The sequence below is a fragment of the Schistocerca cancellata genome, chromosome 11 (genome assembly GCF_023864275.1).
Source record: "Schistocerca cancellata isolate TAMUIC-IGC-003103 chromosome 11, iqSchCanc2.1, whole genome shotgun sequence".
NCBI lineage: Eukaryota > Metazoa > Arthropoda > Insecta > Orthoptera > Acrididae > Schistocerca > Schistocerca cancellata.
Genome location: NC_064636.1, coordinates 103,227,444 through 103,245,227, shown reverse-complemented (window position 1 = coordinate 103,245,227; position 17,784 = coordinate 103,227,444). Strand labels below are relative to the sequence as shown.

At 44.4% G+C, this 17,784-nt stretch overlaps 1 protein-coding gene across 1 annotated transcript in view; it reads left to right on the top strand.

Annotated features, from left to right (window-relative positions):
- Nucleotides 1-17,784, top strand: part of LOC126108953 (E3 ubiquitin-protein ligase MIB2) — a 224,455-nt gene that overhangs the window by 193,839 nt on the left and 12,832 nt on the right. Inside the window, exons 15-16 of the mRNA XM_049914336.1 lie at nt 9,023-9,282; nt 14,362-14,411. Of these exons, the coding sequence (XP_049770293.1) occupies nt 9,023-9,282; nt 14,362-14,411 (310 nt within the window). The remainder of the gene's footprint in view (nt 1-9,022; nt 9,283-14,361; nt 14,412-17,784) is intronic.

Below are 17,784 nucleotides of genomic sequence, written 5' to 3'. Positions count from 1 at the left end.
CACAGGATAGATGGAGAGCTGCATCAAACCAGTCTCAGGACTGAAGGCCACAACAACAACAACATTCCGAAATGAAAGAAGGGTTTAATCCTGGTGCATGAAGGGATTCAAATGCTAATCTTACCACAAAAAAAAAAAAAAAGGAATTGGCGATCCCTGTGATTGTTATGTCAGTTACGCTTTCATCAAGACACGGGACGCAGTTGTAGGATGGCAGCCCTTGAAACAGGAGACGGGGCTTGTTCCCTCGCACAACTTGTCTCCATTCGGGCACTCATAGTTCTCGTTTATTTATGATTGCAACAGACTGCCACGATGTACTGTCCGCATAAAACTGTCTATAAATAGACAGAAATCCCTCTTATTGTGTGATAACACGATTTGTGTCCACTCCACTGTCGGACAATGTCAGACATCATAATTTTGAACTATGGCTCCAACCTCATACGACGTCAGACACGTTTCTGTTATTGTGGTTTCTGTCTGCTCTGTTATTGGAACTCATTAGGCGCATGGCAGCACTCAGTACAAAAATCTGGCAACTCGAAGCGTGTTGCATTCTTACATTTCTAGTACGATAATGGCTGGTAGAAAACATGTAAGTGATGTCGATATTGCCAGGTGGCTCCCCGAAGACGTTATGGATGAAAGAGAATTTAGTGATGAAAGTAACTGGGAAGAAGTTTCTGCTGTGTACAGTGGTATAAATTCCAGTGAATCAGAATCTACTGACGGAGTGGAAAGCGACGGAGAGAGAAAACCTGTAGCGAAAACCTGGAAAGTTTATTGCGACGGTGACAGTGATCTCGTGAAGTTTCCTTTGTCTGTCACACGTTGAGAAATCACCATTTCTCCCGGTGTTCGATCAAAATACAAACTCGAATATTTCCAGCTCTTATTAGTGAATTTGTGTCTGCTACAGATGTGTATGCTGGAGGAAAGATACAGAAAGTCACTCCACGTGCAAAACACAAAACGCTCAATGTGGTACTCCTGGAGGGATGTTTCGTAAGAGGAATTGAAGGCTTTTCTTGGTGTAATATTGAACTAGGCCTTCAATTTACAGGCAAAATTAATTAACTACCTTACAGAAGACTGGCTAGAATGAACTACATTTTCCAATATTTTTTTCTTGTCTCTGTATTTTATCTTTTTTTTTATTTTTTATTTTTTTATTTTTATTTTGAATGCTGTGTTTAGTTCCAACTGTCACAGCTCAGGGATGTCAATGTATGAGTTCGAGCAAGGTGAAGAATTTTAGTGAGTATTATGACATTGAGTGCAAAGAACTTTTATGTACCAAAAAATGTGGTTATAGATGAGAGCACAGTAGGATTCAAAGGAGGAATTCAGTTAAAGTGTTACAACCCAGAGAAGCCTGTGATGTGGAGTTTCACGTTTCTGCCTGTGTAATTCAGGAAATGGTTATGGTTTTTCTCACATCCCATATTGTGGATAGACCACTATCGAAAGTCTGATTTGCCCTGATTCACCTTCGGCAGTTTGAATAGTGGTTCATGTGACAGAGAAATTACTAGCTTGTGCATGTGGTTCAGGCTATCATACATTTACTGACAGGTCCTGTACGAGCCCTCGACTTGCTCAGGAACTGCACAAAATGAAATTTCGTCTAACAGGTACAGTTATGCCTTCTAGGAAAGATTTTCCATGCAATTTGAAGAAGACAAAACTTGATGAACGTGAATTATGTGGCTATCAAAGTGAGATGAAAATCGTGTGTCTTTCATTCCATGCCAAGAGATCAGTGACTGTTTGAGTAAACTCTTTGGTCCTCAAATCCAACTAATCACTGGTTACAGGAACAAAGAGCCTGTGTGGTTCCTGAAACCCACTGTTATTTGGGAATACACGTTTATGGGAGGAGTGTACAGGGCTGATCAGTAATGCAGATGCTATGTTTTTACCAGACTGTCCCACAAGCTGTGGAAAAAAATTATTCTTGTGGCTGATTGAATCTGCTGCAGTGAACAGTTATATTCTTTACTCGAAAGACAAAAATGACTGTGGAGAACAACTGTAAACTCACTTTTCGCATTTTATATTGCAAAAGTATGAAAAAAATCAGCTAAGGATTGCATGCTTTGCAGAAAACACAAGGAGAAATGGGGATGAAAGGAATCAATTTTCTACTCCAAAACATACGAGCGGAAGCTGCAACTTCACCCAGGTGAATGTTTTGACAAGTTTTATACAGCGAAAAATTATAAACAGCAATAAACAAATGCAAATGTAGTTTCAAAAACTAGTGTGAAAGAAAGTAAATTGGTCAAGTATCGACGATCACCAGTGGTGTACGGCCAGTGTAGGAGATCGCTCCCCACACCATGATGCCGGGTGTTGGCCCTGTGTGCCTCGGTCGTATGCAGTCGTGATTGTGGCGCTCACCTGCACGGCGCCAAACACGCATACGACCATCATTGGCACCAAGGCAGAAGCGACTCTCATCGCTGAAGACGACACGTCTCCATTCGTCCCTCCATTCACGCCTGTCGCAACACCACTGGAGGCGGGCTGCACGATGTTGGGGCGTGAGCGGAAGACGGCCTAACGGTGTGCGGGACCGTAGCCCAGCTTCATGGAGACGGTTGTGAATGGTCCTCGCCGATACCCCAGGAGCAACAGTGTCCCTAATTTGCTGGGAAGTGGCGGTGCAGTCCCCTACGGCACTGCGTAGGATCCTACGGTCTTGGCGTGCATCCGTGCGTCGCTGCGGTCCGGTCCCAGGTCGACGGGCACTTGCACCTTCCGCCGACCACTGGCGACAACATCGATGTACTGTGGAGACCTCACGCCCCACGTGTTGAGCAATTCGGCGGTACGTCCACCCGGCCTCCCGCATGCCCACTATACGCCCTCGCTCAAAGTCCGTCAACTGCACATACGGTTCACGTCCACGCTGTCGCGGCATGCTACCAGTGTTAAAGACTGCGATGGAGCTCCGTATGCCACGGCAAACTGGCTGACACTGACGGCGGCGGTGCACAAATGCTGCGCAGCTAGTGCCATTCGACGGCCAACACCGCGGTTCCTGGTGTGTCCGCTGTGCCGTGCATGTGATCATTGCTTGTACAGCCCTCTCGCAGTGTCCGGAGCAAGTATGGTGGGTCTGACACACCGGTGTCAATGTGTTCTTTTTTCCATTTCCAGGAGTGTATTAAAAACTATGGTAAAAATTCAGAGAATTAACTATAAAATTTTTCAGTTTTTTCTAAACATGAAGTTTAAAATGTAACAGCTCATTCTTTCTTCATAAATTAAATAAATTCTAGACTTTCATACACCTGTAAGTACGGTTTGTAGGCCGTGCAAAATTCATCTGAGAATCTCTCTTACATATGAAACGGTGTGCCTATAGCAACAAATGCAGCCAATAGTAAGTGGAAAAAAATGATGAAATTTCACATGTAAAAAAAACATTATTTGTCATGTTTTTGAACTGCCACTGCTACGAGTGTGAATCCTGAATCCTTACTAGTTAGTCATGGTGACAAAGTTTTATGGATTTATTTGTAAAGGTATAGACAGTGGAAATTAAAATGTCTTGTAGTGCCTCTCCTGCTCCAAGTCAGCCCGTTTGATGTCCAACCCCCCTTAATAATGTTTTGCACCACCTACATCTCTATGAATGTGAGCAGGCCTGGGTTGAAGTGCAGCAGGGAATTAAGAAAGTCAGCCTTATGAAAGCAAAAAATAACTTTACTCTGAAGTAATAACAACGCAATAACCAAAGTAAAGGCAGTTCATTCAAAATTGCACATCTGTCATAACTAAAATTTGGTGTCGGGTTACATTCAGTACCGCAGTAGTCCACACCAGTACAGACTGGGACCCTCCTCGGTGCGCCATCCGCGAGGTGGTGGAGACATCACTGCGCGAGCGTGTCCCGCTTATCGGCGGCAGCCCTCCCGAGGTAACAGAGTGTGAGAGGTGACTTCCCGTGATGACACTCTGCCAATTTCGTTCGGTCCCGGCTGTGCTCTGCCGCATTCGTGTCTGCGGGTATCGCAGGCTGTGGCGTATCGTTAACTCCCTCCCCCGGCCGACTGTGTCGGAGAGGCGGGAAGGCTGCGTTTCTGCACTATTGAATGAAAAGACAAACCTGTCGACTGTGAGGCTCGAATGACAGTTTAAAGGATCCCGTCCTGACACTCCGTAGCCCTCAGATTAACCTCAGTAGTGTTCTGTCAGAAGTGTGACTCATCGAGTACGCACCGAACCTGCGGGACAACGAGCCTGAGACACACTTTAGTACACGGGAACTTCCACACTCGTCTACGGTGATGGTCGGATGTCTGACAGATCGTGGCCCAGGCGATGAAGAGAAACTGTGTTCCGTTGCTCACCTCCTCACACCACAGTGCTGACGGGTTTGTGTTTTTGTTTTTAAGAGACACCGCCTGTCTGAGGAGACGATTACGTTCTACCTGTCTCGACACAGCCTTTCCTCTCGCTTCCAAAAAGGTAACACGCAGTTCTGCCACAGGGTCCTCGGAGTACCTGTGAACCGTAATTCGTCGGTAGCGGTCGTCGGTGGTTATTGTCATCTGCGGGTGACTGTTACGAGGCGTATCTACAATTTTGTGTGTCACGATAACAGTCGGATGACGATACTGTGGTGTACCTCACTTTTCCAGGCAACTTACCGTGCTGAAGACCCTTCTTACCATAAATTGACAGTGTGTGCACGATTTATTCACCAGTTTACCATTTGAGGTGTGTCAACAAACTGAACTGTGTATGCAAATCGACCTGTCCCTCTCACGATCGGGATGCTCTAGTCGTCTACTGAAATGCACTGAGAATGCAGGTTTCATCCTATCTCCGTTTTACGGTTGGCTGTACACTATCTGGTCAGAAGTATCTAGGCAGCTATTTGTGAACAACGATATCAGGTGTGTCTACCCTTTACCTTTGTGAAGGCTCGAACTCTGCTAGGACACTTTCGGTGAGGTGTACGAATGTCTGTGGAGGAACGGCTGCCAATTCTTCCTCGAGAGCTGAAATTGGAGGAGATAGTGATGTGGACACTGTGATCTGGAGCGATGTCGGTGTCCGACTAATTCCGAAAGTGTCCCGTCGGATTCGGGTAGGGACTTTCGAGCGTGCCTAACCGTTTCGGGCTTGTCATTGTCCGCAAACGGTCACCTTGCAGACGCCACTTTCCGATAACATACATTCTTGTCTCGATACACACTACTGGCCATTAAAATTGCTACACCAAGAAGAAATGCAGATGATAAACGGGTATTCATTGGACAAATATATTAGACTAGAACTGACATGTGATTACATTTTCACGCAGTTTGGGTGCATAGATCCTGAGAAATCAGTACTCAGAGCAACCACCTCTGGTCGTAATATCGGCCTTGATACACCTGGGCATTGAGTCAAACACAGCTTGGATGGCTTGTACAGGTACAGCTGCCCATGCAGCTTCAACACGATACCACAATTCATCAGGAGTAGCGACTGGCGTATTGTGACGAGCCAGTTGCTCGCCCACCATTGACCAGACGTTTTCATCTGGTGAGAGATCTGGAGAATGTGCTGGGCAGGGCAGCAGTCAAACATTATCTGTATCCGGAAAGTTCTGTACAGGACCTGCGACATGCGGTCGTGCATTATCCTGCTGAAATGTAGGGTTTCGCAGGGATCAAATTATGGATAGAGCCACGGATTGTAACACATATGAAATGTAATGTCAACTGTTCAGAGTGCCTTCAATGCAAACAAGAGGTGACCGAGACGTGTAACCTATGGCATCCCATACCATCACACCGGGAGATAAGCCAGTATGGCGATGACAAATACACGCTTCCAATGTGCGTTCACTGCAATGTTGCCAAACAAGGAAGCGACCATCGTGATGCTGTAAACAGAACCTGGACTCATCCAAAAAAATGACATTTTGCCATTCGTGCACCCAGGTTCGTCGTCGAGTACACCATCGCAGGCACTCCTGTCTGTGATGCCGCGTCGAGGGTAACCGCAGCCACGGTCTCCGAGCTGATAGTCCGTGCTGCTGCAAATGTCATCGAACTGTTTGTGCAGATGGTTGTTGTCTTGCAAATGTCCCCATCTGTTGACTCATGGATCGAGACGTGGCTGCACAATCTGTTACAGCCGTGCAGATAAGATGCCTGTCATCTCGACTGCTAGTGATACGAGGCAGTTGGGATCCAGCACGGCATTCCGTATTACTCTAGTGAACCCACCGATTCCATATTCTGCTAACAGTCATTGCATCTCGACCAACGCGAGCAGCAGTGTTGTGATACGATAAACTGCAATCACTATAGGGTACAATACGGCCTTTATCAAAGTCAGAAACGTGATGGTACCCATTTCTCCTCCTTACACGAGGCATCACAATACGTTTCACCAGGCAACGCCTGTGAACTGCTGTTTGTGTATGAGAAATTGGTTGGAAACTTTCCTCATGTCAGCTCGTTGTAGGTGCCAACCTTGTGTGAATGCTCTGAAAAGCTCATCATTTGCATATCACAGCATCTTCTTCCTGTCGGTTAAATTTCACATCTGTAGCACGTCATCTTCGTGGTGTAGCAATTTTAATGGCCAGTAGCGTAATTGGTCATTGTCTCCAAACTGTCCCACTGCCGTGTGCTGTATATAATGGTGTAAAATGTATTCCTGTCCTTCCAAAATTCCTATTTTCTTGAGCACAGTAGGGGAACCGTATCCTACCCACGGAAAACACCTGCATACTGAACACCATCTTCTCAGTATTTCTCTGTTGGCACTAATCATAATAGCAGATAACTTTCTCCAGGCATTCACCAAACCCAAACCCTTCCATTGCATTACCGCAGGGTACAGTGTGATTCATCACTCCGAACCACTCGTTCAGTCATCTGTTGTCCAGTGGCGCCACTGGGTACTTCACCTAGCTGTCACTACAGCGATGTGTGGCTTACGAGGGGCTGGTTGCCCACTGTACACCTGTTTTTAACTCCCTACACACAATTGTCGTATTAGCTGGACTGCCGGTGGCACCTCGGAACTCGAAATCAATTCCATCCACTGATTTTGTGCAATTTTTACTATCGCTTTCTGCAATGCTCTGACAGCCCTTGCCCGTCGGAATATGAGGTCTACCCGGTTTATGTTTCAGCTCCTGTCATTCCTTCACCTTTCCATTTTGCAGTGTCCCTGGCGGATTTGTCAGCTGAGTGACATCCGATGACTAGACTGAACTCTCTAACTGACCCATTCTCCTGTTACTGCTTCTCTACTGACAATGCAATACCCCTCGCCTCTTCCTATGCCACTGGGTCTGCCTGTCGTAACATCTAGTGCTCGATTCTGCATCGTGTAGGGATGTCCAGATACTTTTGAGTTAGTTTGTTAGTTTTGTGTTGCAGGGATTATTTCCACAGTACAAGGATGGTTTGAAAAGATCTAGGAACAGAATAGAGAAAAAGTACTCGCATCACTGAAACTTTTTTTATTTCTCAATGTGGTCTCCTTGTAGATTAATGCATTTGGTGCGACGACGTTAAAGTGCCTCGATCCCATCTCACAAATGAATTTCCTCCAGGCCTGCAAAATAGTTGTCAACTCCGGCTATCAATTCTTCATTTGAAGTGAATCCTCATCCACCAAGAAAAATTTTCAGTTTTGGGAAGAGGTGGAAGTCTGATGGAGCCAAATTATGTGAATAAGGTGGGTGTGGCAACAATTCATATCTTAGTTCATGTAATTTCGCCATGATAATGGCATGTGTGCGGGCGTGCATTGTCTTGATGGAAGATGAATTTCTTCCTTGCTAAACCTGGCCTTTTTTCACATATCTTTTGTCGCAGTTTGTCCAGGAGGTTAGCATAGTATTCTACAGTAATTGTTTGCTCAGTGAGGACATAATCTACTGACAGAATCCCCTTTGCATCCCAGAACACTGATGCCACCACCTTTCCTGCCGAAGGAATTGTCTTTGCTTTCTTTGGTTGCAGAGAATCAGTATGTTTCCACTGCTTTGACTGTTGTTTTGTCTCTAGGGTATAGTAGTGCATCCAAGTTTTATCTGTGGTAGCAAACCGGCACAAAAAAATCTTGTTTGTTTCGCCTAAAACGGGCCAAATATTGTACCGATATGTCCAGTCTCGTGCATTTTTGATTCAGCGCCGAGAGTCGTGGCACCCATCTTGCAGATAATTTATTTCATTTCTAATTCTTCAGTTAAAATATGATATACCCTTTCAGAAGACATCTGGCAAGCGTGAGCAATATCACGCACTTTCAATCGGCGATCCTCCGTGACCGTTTTGTGCACTTGTGCAATGATTTCTGCAGTAGTGACACATCTTGGCCGACCACTGCGCGGATCGTCATCTAAGCTCTCCCAACCAAATTTAAATTCATTTCACCACTTGGAAACAGTTGAATAGGAAGGAGCAGAGTCCCCTAGTATAGTCTGGAAATTGGCACAAATGTCCTCTGCTTTCGTACCTTTCTGTACGAAGTACTTAATCACTGCTCAACTCTCGATGTGATGATCACTCCCAAAAAAGTGAAAACGTAAGAGTTTGTCACATAAACTGCAACAAATGAATTGTCTGAAAATAAAGAAAGTAAAATTTTTATTCGAGGGAAGACTCGAACCGAGGACCTTCCGTTACGCAGCTACTCACGCTAACCACGGGACCGCGGCACTGCTGAGTTCGTACCATTCTCCATGCCGCCTATCTTGCGCACAAACTACTCAGTTTGTATATTTCGCTTGTTTTTTTTTTTCATACAATTTCTTCCTGTTTTCTCTGTTGATCTGTGTTCAGTTTTTTGAGGCCTATCCAATGTGCCAACTTATAACTAAATCTGAGGGGGGTGCGATGGCGAGGTTCCCTCGTAAGCAATTTACTATCGTCTTAAGATTAGGTTCCCGATCTAAAAAGGTAGACTGTGCGAGTTACGAGGACAGTGCAAAATGCATTCGGAGCCGTTTACCCGGTGGCGGTAGGTGACGGAACGGGTGTGTGTCGGGCAGATCTACACGCAGCTGATGCAGGCGCAGCGGGTGGAGGAGGAGAGCCCGGTGGCGCTGGCCATCGCGTGCTACCTGGTGCAGGAGGGCTGCAGCCTGGGCAAGAGGAACCACCGCGGCAAGAGCCCGCTCGACCTGGTCGCGGGCAGCCCGCACCTCGCCGACCTGCTCCAGGCGTACAACCTGCAGGGGCAGCCGCCGCCGCCGCCGCCGCCGCTGCCCGCCCCGGCCGCCACTGCCGCCACCGCCAGGTGCGTCACGCTGTCTGAGGGCTCTGGGCGCTCTCCGCGTCCTCGTCCGGTACAACACTGCCGGCTCCTACTAAATTAGCCACACACCGATAACTTTACTCCTGTGAAAGGATACTTACCTTATTTACTCGAATCTAAGCCGCACCTTTTTTCCGGTTTTTGTAATCCAAAAAACCGCCTGCGCCTTAGAATCGAGTGCGAAGTAAGCGGAAGTTCTGAAAAATGTTGGTAGGTGCCGCCACGACTAAGTCCTGCCGTCGAATATATCTAGCGCTACACAGGCATGCTTCACAGGCACAAAGATAAATACTGGCGCCGAAACTTTTGCGTCAGTAAATAAATTTAAAAAAAAGGTGGAAGATGAGCTTTTTTTCTCCACCCCGAGTTTCGACCACTACATTTTCATACATTATGCGACGAAGTAAATACAAATTCCGTATTGTTCATCTTCGAATGTAGCAGCATTTCAATGTACTACGAAAGTCCGACTGGCAAGACTGTTGGGATGTTTGTCAATATGGGAAACTCTACGTTTTGAAATTTTTCCTACCTGTGAGATGATTGCTAATAGGAACTTTTACGTATTGTGAATCACATGCAGTATTCTCTTCACCGTAAGAATAATACGAATATAAACATTTTCCCACGTATTGTTTCGTGTTTGCTGCTATCTCATTTAAATCCTGTCTGCCTTATAAACTACGAAACTAGAGTGAGACAACAGCAAACGCAGAAGAATATACATATCGTCTCATGATTATATTCGTATTATTCTTACGCCTAATAGTGGTACAATCAGAAATGAAGCACGGCAATTGACTACAGTTTTAAATCTAAGATGACTCTGATTTCTGTGCAGAATGTAATGTACTAAAGAGGCTTCTGCAAAGATTTTCAAATGGAGAAAAATTTTCGCTAAACTCTCATTCAGAACATCTTCTATCATACGCAGTCTATTATTTGGTTCTCGATGATTATCAAAGAAAGCAGCAGTGTAAGTAACAACAAATAGCAGTCTCTTGCTATTGTTTCGCTAATGAGACGATTCCTCTCTTTTGTTTTTTAATTGTAAGTGGCGGTAGCGAGCACAAAATGCAAGCCATGCCGTGAGCGGCGACAGGTCGTAAACGCTCATTATCAGAATGCGACAAACCATGCAAGACACAGTACAGTAATGCATTTTCAGCTTAGAGTGACGTAAACACCTATACCAAAGAGAACAGCACTTATCAGATCAAAGAAAAATAAGCAATGAATTCAAACCAGAGGAAGCACGTGAAAAAGGAAGGGTACCCGTATAAATACGGACGAAGTTCCTGACGCATAGCAATGGCTACTTGGTAAAGCTTAACTGTAAAGCTTACGACTCTAACCAAACTACTGTAGCTGTATTGTCATTCATTCGACCTAAATTGTGTCTCATATTACAATGGACCAACTTTGTTTTGATTTGGTAGTGCGGCCTAAAACTTTTCTCTCCCCTTGAATTTTGAGTCTCATTTTTCAGGTGCGGCTCAGATTCGAGTGCGGCTTAGATTCGAGTAAACACGGTATTTATTGTTATCGTGCATATAATGGTTAAGGTATCAGACTATTTCCAATTCTCCAAAGATTTTTATTTAAAGGAAGCAGCAGCACAAAAAATGCCAATGGGGCTGAGGTTGTAATAGTAATCCAACAAACTGTATAGGGTGTTTCAAAAAGGAGTTTATAACTTTGAAAATTCATATAAATTAATTCGTAGTACCTACGGAGGTGATTGGAGTGTCAATTCATAAGGAAATAAGAGTTTTGTCTCACGTAGTTCACTAGTGCCGAATCGTACTGTAAGAAGTGCTAGCAGCAATTCCATTAAAGATGGCTGCCTTCACTGGACCCGAGTGTGCCAGCTGTGCGTTTTGGTTTGAAGAATCGATGTCGGCGACAACAGTTCAGTGTAATTTCTGTACCGAGTACCCTAAAGATCCTCCTAATAGGCCTACAGTTTATGAGTGGCATAAGTGTTGTATAGGATCAGGGTGCTCAGTAAGACATGGGAAATCGTCAGGTCGTCCGAGCACATCTGGAGATGTCATCGAGCGAGTGAGACAATGTTTTGTCAACAGCCCTAAGAAATCGACCCTGCGTGCATCTCGTGAACTGCAAATCCCACATAAGACTGTTCAGCATGTGGGGAGAAACTGTTTGCTTTTCAAACTGTACAGATTGACTGTTGTACAAGCAATAAGACACTGATAAAATTGCTTGAAAGAGCTTCTGTGTGAATATGTTAAATTGATTACTTGAGGATGAACATTTCTTGGACAAAATCATCCATTCTGACGACTTTTCACTTAAGTGGCAAGGTTAACACAGGTAACTGTAGGATTTGGGGCAGTGAAAATCCACATCAAACATTGCAACACGTTTGTGATAGCCCTAAACTGACCGTTTTTTGTACATTGAGCGAGAACAAAGCGTACGGCCCCCTTTTCTTCCATGAAGACTCATTAACAGGATAGTGTACCTGCATATGTTACAACAATTTTTGATACCACAGATCAGTGAGGATGACCAAGAATGAAATGTTTACTTCATCCAACATGGACTACCCTACTACTAGGCCAGCATCTGGGATTTTCTCAGTGACAGCTTTCCAGGTCAATGAATTGGCCTTGATGCACCAGTTGCTTGGCCCCCACGTTCCCCAGACCTGACACCACTCAATTTCCGTTTTCTTAATAGGGTTTCAGCAAGGATATCATGTTTGTACCTCCTGTGCCAGCTTCTCTACCTGAACTTAGAGCAAGAATTTACACTGCCACTGAGCAAGTTACACCTGCAATGATACAGCGAATTGACTTCCGATGGGATGTGTGCAGGATAAAATCTTTAATTTAAGGTAAAAAAACTTGATGTGTTTCCCTACAAAATAACACTGGACCCAGCCCTGTATCTTCTTTCAATAAATTTCTATAAATTTTTAAAGTTGAAAGTCCTTTTTGAAACACCCTGTAATTACATAAAAGGAAACAGTCGCTAGCCTCGTAAGGCAAAGTTGTATCGAGTACTAGAACATTTCGTAAGCAACGTTAACTATTTAGATTGCCTTTACTTGATACAAAAATTATGTTTGTAAGTAAGATACCAAGAAGTAACGTAGTTTATCAAACAATGTAACACTAGTTTGGCATGAACAACACAGTGGGAATATTAACTGTTTTTGCACAAACTGGCTCTTGTGACACTTACTACCTACACATTAACACTTACTATATGTACATTAACACTTCCTATCTGTACATTAAAGCAGGAAGCTAATGATTATCACAGATAAATAATTACTAATGGTGCATCAATATTAACTTGGACTAGATGTTCTTTTATCAGCTTAATTATTGGTAAATACTGTCCTTCAAAAGGCTGTCAGGTAATTACATCCTCTATTCCTATTATTATTTTTATACTTAGAGAGCATTCACTTCCTTACATTATTTAGCTCCTTATATTATTTACTGGGCTCTAGTATTGTTTCAGTAGTTGTAGCCAATTGCTTATTATAGCATGCAAATTTTAGAGAGCTGGTAAGTGCATGTCGTTAATGCTGTAATTGTAATATGAAAATTAAATTTGGCTTAACAATTAGCGTGGGGACCCAGAAACTAATCTACCAGTAGACTCGGATCAAGGCTGAACATTTTATTCACAACACAACATGAGAAACCCTATTAACTACATACAAATGAAATTGTAAACACTGTTACTTCCAAACTTGCAAAATAAGTAATCCTCGTGCTGGCCCTTCAAAGTCTGCTAGCCAGTAACTATTATGGATCATCACAATTGTTACTGGAAATCATAATAGTGTACTGAGATTTCAGTAAGTATAGTCTTTAAGTCCCTTTATGAAAAATACGTGGAGTATTTCAAAACTTAGGCTCACTGAATAATTATGAAATTTACTTCTCCACAGAGTTTCTTAACTGCAGTGAAAGTTTACTGAAATGTCTTTTCAGCTCAGTAAAATAGGATATTTGGAAATATTGTAACACTTTGGATAGGACCCTATCTAGGTGAACTACTAAGGATGAAATATAGGCGCTAAATACAAAGCTTACAGAACACAAATTTATTATTAAAAAGGAAACTGCATAACTGGTTCATGTAATTACACAGTACTCGACTGATAATCTGAGATGGAGGTGATGGCAGAGTCACTATTGTTGTGTGAAGAACTCTCTGCTGTGCACTTCGAGACTAACAGTGGATATTGAATGCATACAAAGTAGCGTGCCACAGTCGTCTTGCTCTATATTACTACCTCTGTAAGATGCTTACCCTAAAATCGTAGCAAAACTTTTATTGACAAAGGTATCGGAACAGTTTTCTCTTGTAACTTTTGACATGCTTATTTCTGAACCAGGGACCCTTACCTCAAATTGATATGTTCATCTGTCTTCATCATCCTTAAAAGTTTGTAACACATCTACAACCTCTATAAGTGTGTAACGTGAATTGTGAAACAGCACAAAGATGTCATTGCAGAATTATCTTTGGGCTTAATTTAAAATCTAGACAATATTTTCCTTTTCTACCCTTACATACCATTAATCTGACGATACCTCTACCGGGCGAGGTGGTGCATTCGTTAACACACTGGACACGCATTCTGGAGGATGACTGTTCAGACCGGCGTCCGGACGTCTCGATTTAGGTTTTGCGCGATTTCCCTAGATTGCTTCGGGCAAATGCTGGGACGGTTCCTTCGAAAGGGCACAGCCGGCTTCCTTCCCTAATCTGACGGGAGCGACGATCTCGCCGTTTGATCCCCTCCGGCAAATCGACCTACCGACCGGTGACTCCTTTTTGGCCAAATTGAGAAAATGTTTCTTCATACATCCTGTGGCATGCGATGTAAGTACTTTCAAAAGGGTGATAATTGTATGTCACACAGTCTACTCTGTGTGACTTACCATTCTCTAAATTTTAGTGTTGTAAAAACGTACTAATTTCGAAATGTGTACATTTAGCATTAAGTTTCAAACAAAAACTGTAGGAGACTCTGTTTTGTCACAGCCCCAACGGCACAGCAGGAATGAGCGGCAGCGGTAGCAGTAGCAGCAGCAGCAGTAGTAGCAGCAGCAGTAGCAGCAACAGCAGCAGTGGCGGCCACGCCCACCGCGGCACTGCGGCTGCGAGGCAGGCCGACAGCACTGTGCAGCCGCAGCCGCAGCCGACGGGTGCCGAACGGGCTGACGACGCGGCGGCCCGCGGCTCTCGGCCCACGCAGAACTGCACGGCCACTGGCTCCACCGGGGCGGGGACAGTCGTGGACCGGGTCAGTATATACTGACTACGTGCCATTTTATTTTGTCTATTAGCACAGAAATGCTCGCGGAAGAGAGTACCGTCATAGAGCATAGAGGGTATCGAACAAGATATGTGATTCGATTCAGTCTGCAGCAAAACGACTGCACAGTAGGTTAGAACAGAGCATAAGGCTACAGATGAAGAGAGATATTATATTAAACCTCCTGGCAGATTTAAACAATTCAGGGCCCAGCCACAAAGCCTTTTACCACCACATCCTCTCCCCACTTCCTGAGTTTCATAGCACTACCCCTGCATGCTGTGCCGTACTATCCCTTGGAAAAAAGGATATATTTTTGGAGAAGTGGCTTAACCACACCCTAAGGAACTGCTTCCAGAATGAAATTCCCTCTGTTGCAGAGCATGTCCCAAGAGTTTGGGAGGTATGAGAGATGCACTGGCTATAGGAGGGTATAGTGATTCTTTTTCTTAAGATTTCCCCCCCCCCCCCCCCCCCCCCCCCCTCCCTCCTTCAGTTTGCTGGTTCCTTGACCATTCTTAAAATCACTTGACTTGGAAAATTTTAACTAAGATTTTTTCATTGTTGTGACACAGAATACATTCCAATTACTTTTTTGCTGATACATGGGTGTGCTGAAATGTAATGCCTCCAAATTGTTTATTCTGTTCTCAGTATCCGTTGAGGTATTACAATTCATTCATATTACTTGGCTGACTTTCCCACTTCACTGACACAAATTGCAACCTGCTACTGCCAGAGGGCTACGAATTGTGACATGTAATGTGGTGGTGTGCAAAATAATTATGTCAGTGTGTGGGAAGCAGTGTACTGTAATTGACTTTATAACTGGCCACACGTGAAGCACGCTCTTCTTCAGCGTGACAATACCAGACCGCACACTAACGCTGCAGCATTCGGATTTCTCGGGTTGACTGTCATCGGTCATCCTCCGTACAGTCCCGACTTGGCCCCATCAGATTTTCATCTATTTCCAAAATTTAAAGAACAACTTGGATGATGTAACTTTGATAGTGATGAAGTGATACGAGTGTAGATGAGGTTGTGGCTCTGTTAACAAAGTCAAACACTGTACAGTGATGTTATCAACAAACTGATCTCGTGTGACAGAAGTATGTACATCACCAGTGTCAGAGTTTGCACAGAAAAAATTGTAAGGTAATAGTTTCCATTACGCCCTCATATACACACATCAAAAAAAGTTTTGCTTCATCCTGGTTCTCAGGTAACTCCTGAAGGTTGATGTTAACTGTGGATATTGCATCACAGAAACAGGTCCTTTGACTGTTCGGAGATGTCACTAAACCCGCCCAAAGATGTAGAAAACCGTGCGTTAGCAGTACCTGTTAGACGGAGAGGGTCTGACTGCCAGTCAGTTCCATTAATTCCACCAGATGGTCAATACCGCAGTTCGATCGCATCCGAAATTGTTACTTTTTGCCAGGAAGGGCTCTGAACAAAGGAAGTGTCCAGGCATCTCAGAGAGAACCAAAGCGATGTTTGGACATGGAGGAGATACAGAGAGACAGGAACTGTCAATGACTTGCCTCGCTCAGGCCACCCGAGGGCTACTACTGCAGTGGATGACCACTACCTTCGGATTATGGATCGGAGGAACCAGGACAGCAACGCCACCGTGTTGAATAATGATTTTCGTGCAGCCACAGAACATCGTGTTAAGACTCAAACTGTGCGCAATAGGCTGCAGGATGCACAACTTCACTCCCGATGTCCGTGGCGAGGTCCATCTTTGGAACCAGGACACCGTGCAGCGTGGTACAGATGGGCCCAACGACATGCCGAATGGTCCACTCAGGATTGGCATCACGTTGTCTTCACTGATGAGTGTCGCATATGCCTTCAACCAGACAATTGTCAGAGACATGTTTGGAGGCAACCCGGTCAGGCTGAATGCTTTAGCCATTCTGTTCAGCGAGTGCAGCCAGGTGGAGGTTCCCTGCTGTTGTGGGGTGGCATTATGTGGGGGAGATGTACGCCGCTGTCGGTCATGGAAGCCACCGTAATGACTGTACGATACGTGAATGCCATCCTCCGACCGATAATGCAACCGTATCGGCAGCATCTTGGCGAGGCATTCGTCTTCCTGGATGACAATTCGTGCCCCCATCGTGCACATCTTGTGAATGACTTCCTCCAGGATAACGACATCGCTCGACTAGAGGGGCCAGCATGTTCTCTAGACAAGAACCCTATCAAATGTGCCTGGGATAGGTTGAAAAGGGCTGTTCATGGGTGTGTGACCCACCAACCACTCTGAGGGATCTACGCTGAATCGCTGTTGAGGGGAGGGACAATCTGGAACTTGTGGATAGTATGCCATGATGAATACAGGCATGCATCAATGCAAGATGTGCTACTGTGTATTAGAAGTACTGGTGTGTACAGCAATCTGGACCACCACTTCTGAAGGTCTTGTTGCATGGTGGTACACACGCAATGTGTGGCTTTCATGAGCAGTAAAAAGGATGGAAATGCTGTTTATGTTGATATCTATTCCAATTTTCTGTACAGGTTCCGGAACTCTCGGAGCCAAAGTGATGCAAAACTTTTTTTTATGTGTGTATGATCATCGACTAAAATGTGTTATAGATGTGTTGTATGTTCCTGTATGTGATGTCTTTCATTGTAATACATTTTTGTATACTGTAGGCAAAAATACTACATGTAAAGCACATGTCTACTACTGCAACTGACATGAAGAATACTGCAAAATGTTTGTGTGACATGGTTTGTGATGTGTGTGCCGTTTACTTTGTGCTTCCTCCAGAAATGCATAAATACCAGAATGAAAGAAAATGCTGTTCATTAGAACAAACTACAGAAGTAGACAACATTCTACTAACAATTCTTATACTGTAACAAAAAGCGGGACCACTTGTTGCAGCCAGCCGGTGTGGCCGAGCGGTTCTAGGTGCTTCAGTTTCGAACCACGCGACTTCTACTGCGCACGCAGGTTCAAATCCTGCCTCGGGCATGGATGTGTGTGCTGCCCTTAAGTTAGTTAGGTTTAAGTAGTTCTAAGTTCTAGGGGACTGATGACCTCCGATGTTAAGTCCCGTAGTGCTCAGAGCCATTTGAACCAGCTGTCGGAAGTGGATGTAATGGCCTGAAACCAGTCATATCCGTAAAATAGAGCTCCTTAGAAGTATTTGCGTCTGGTTGCA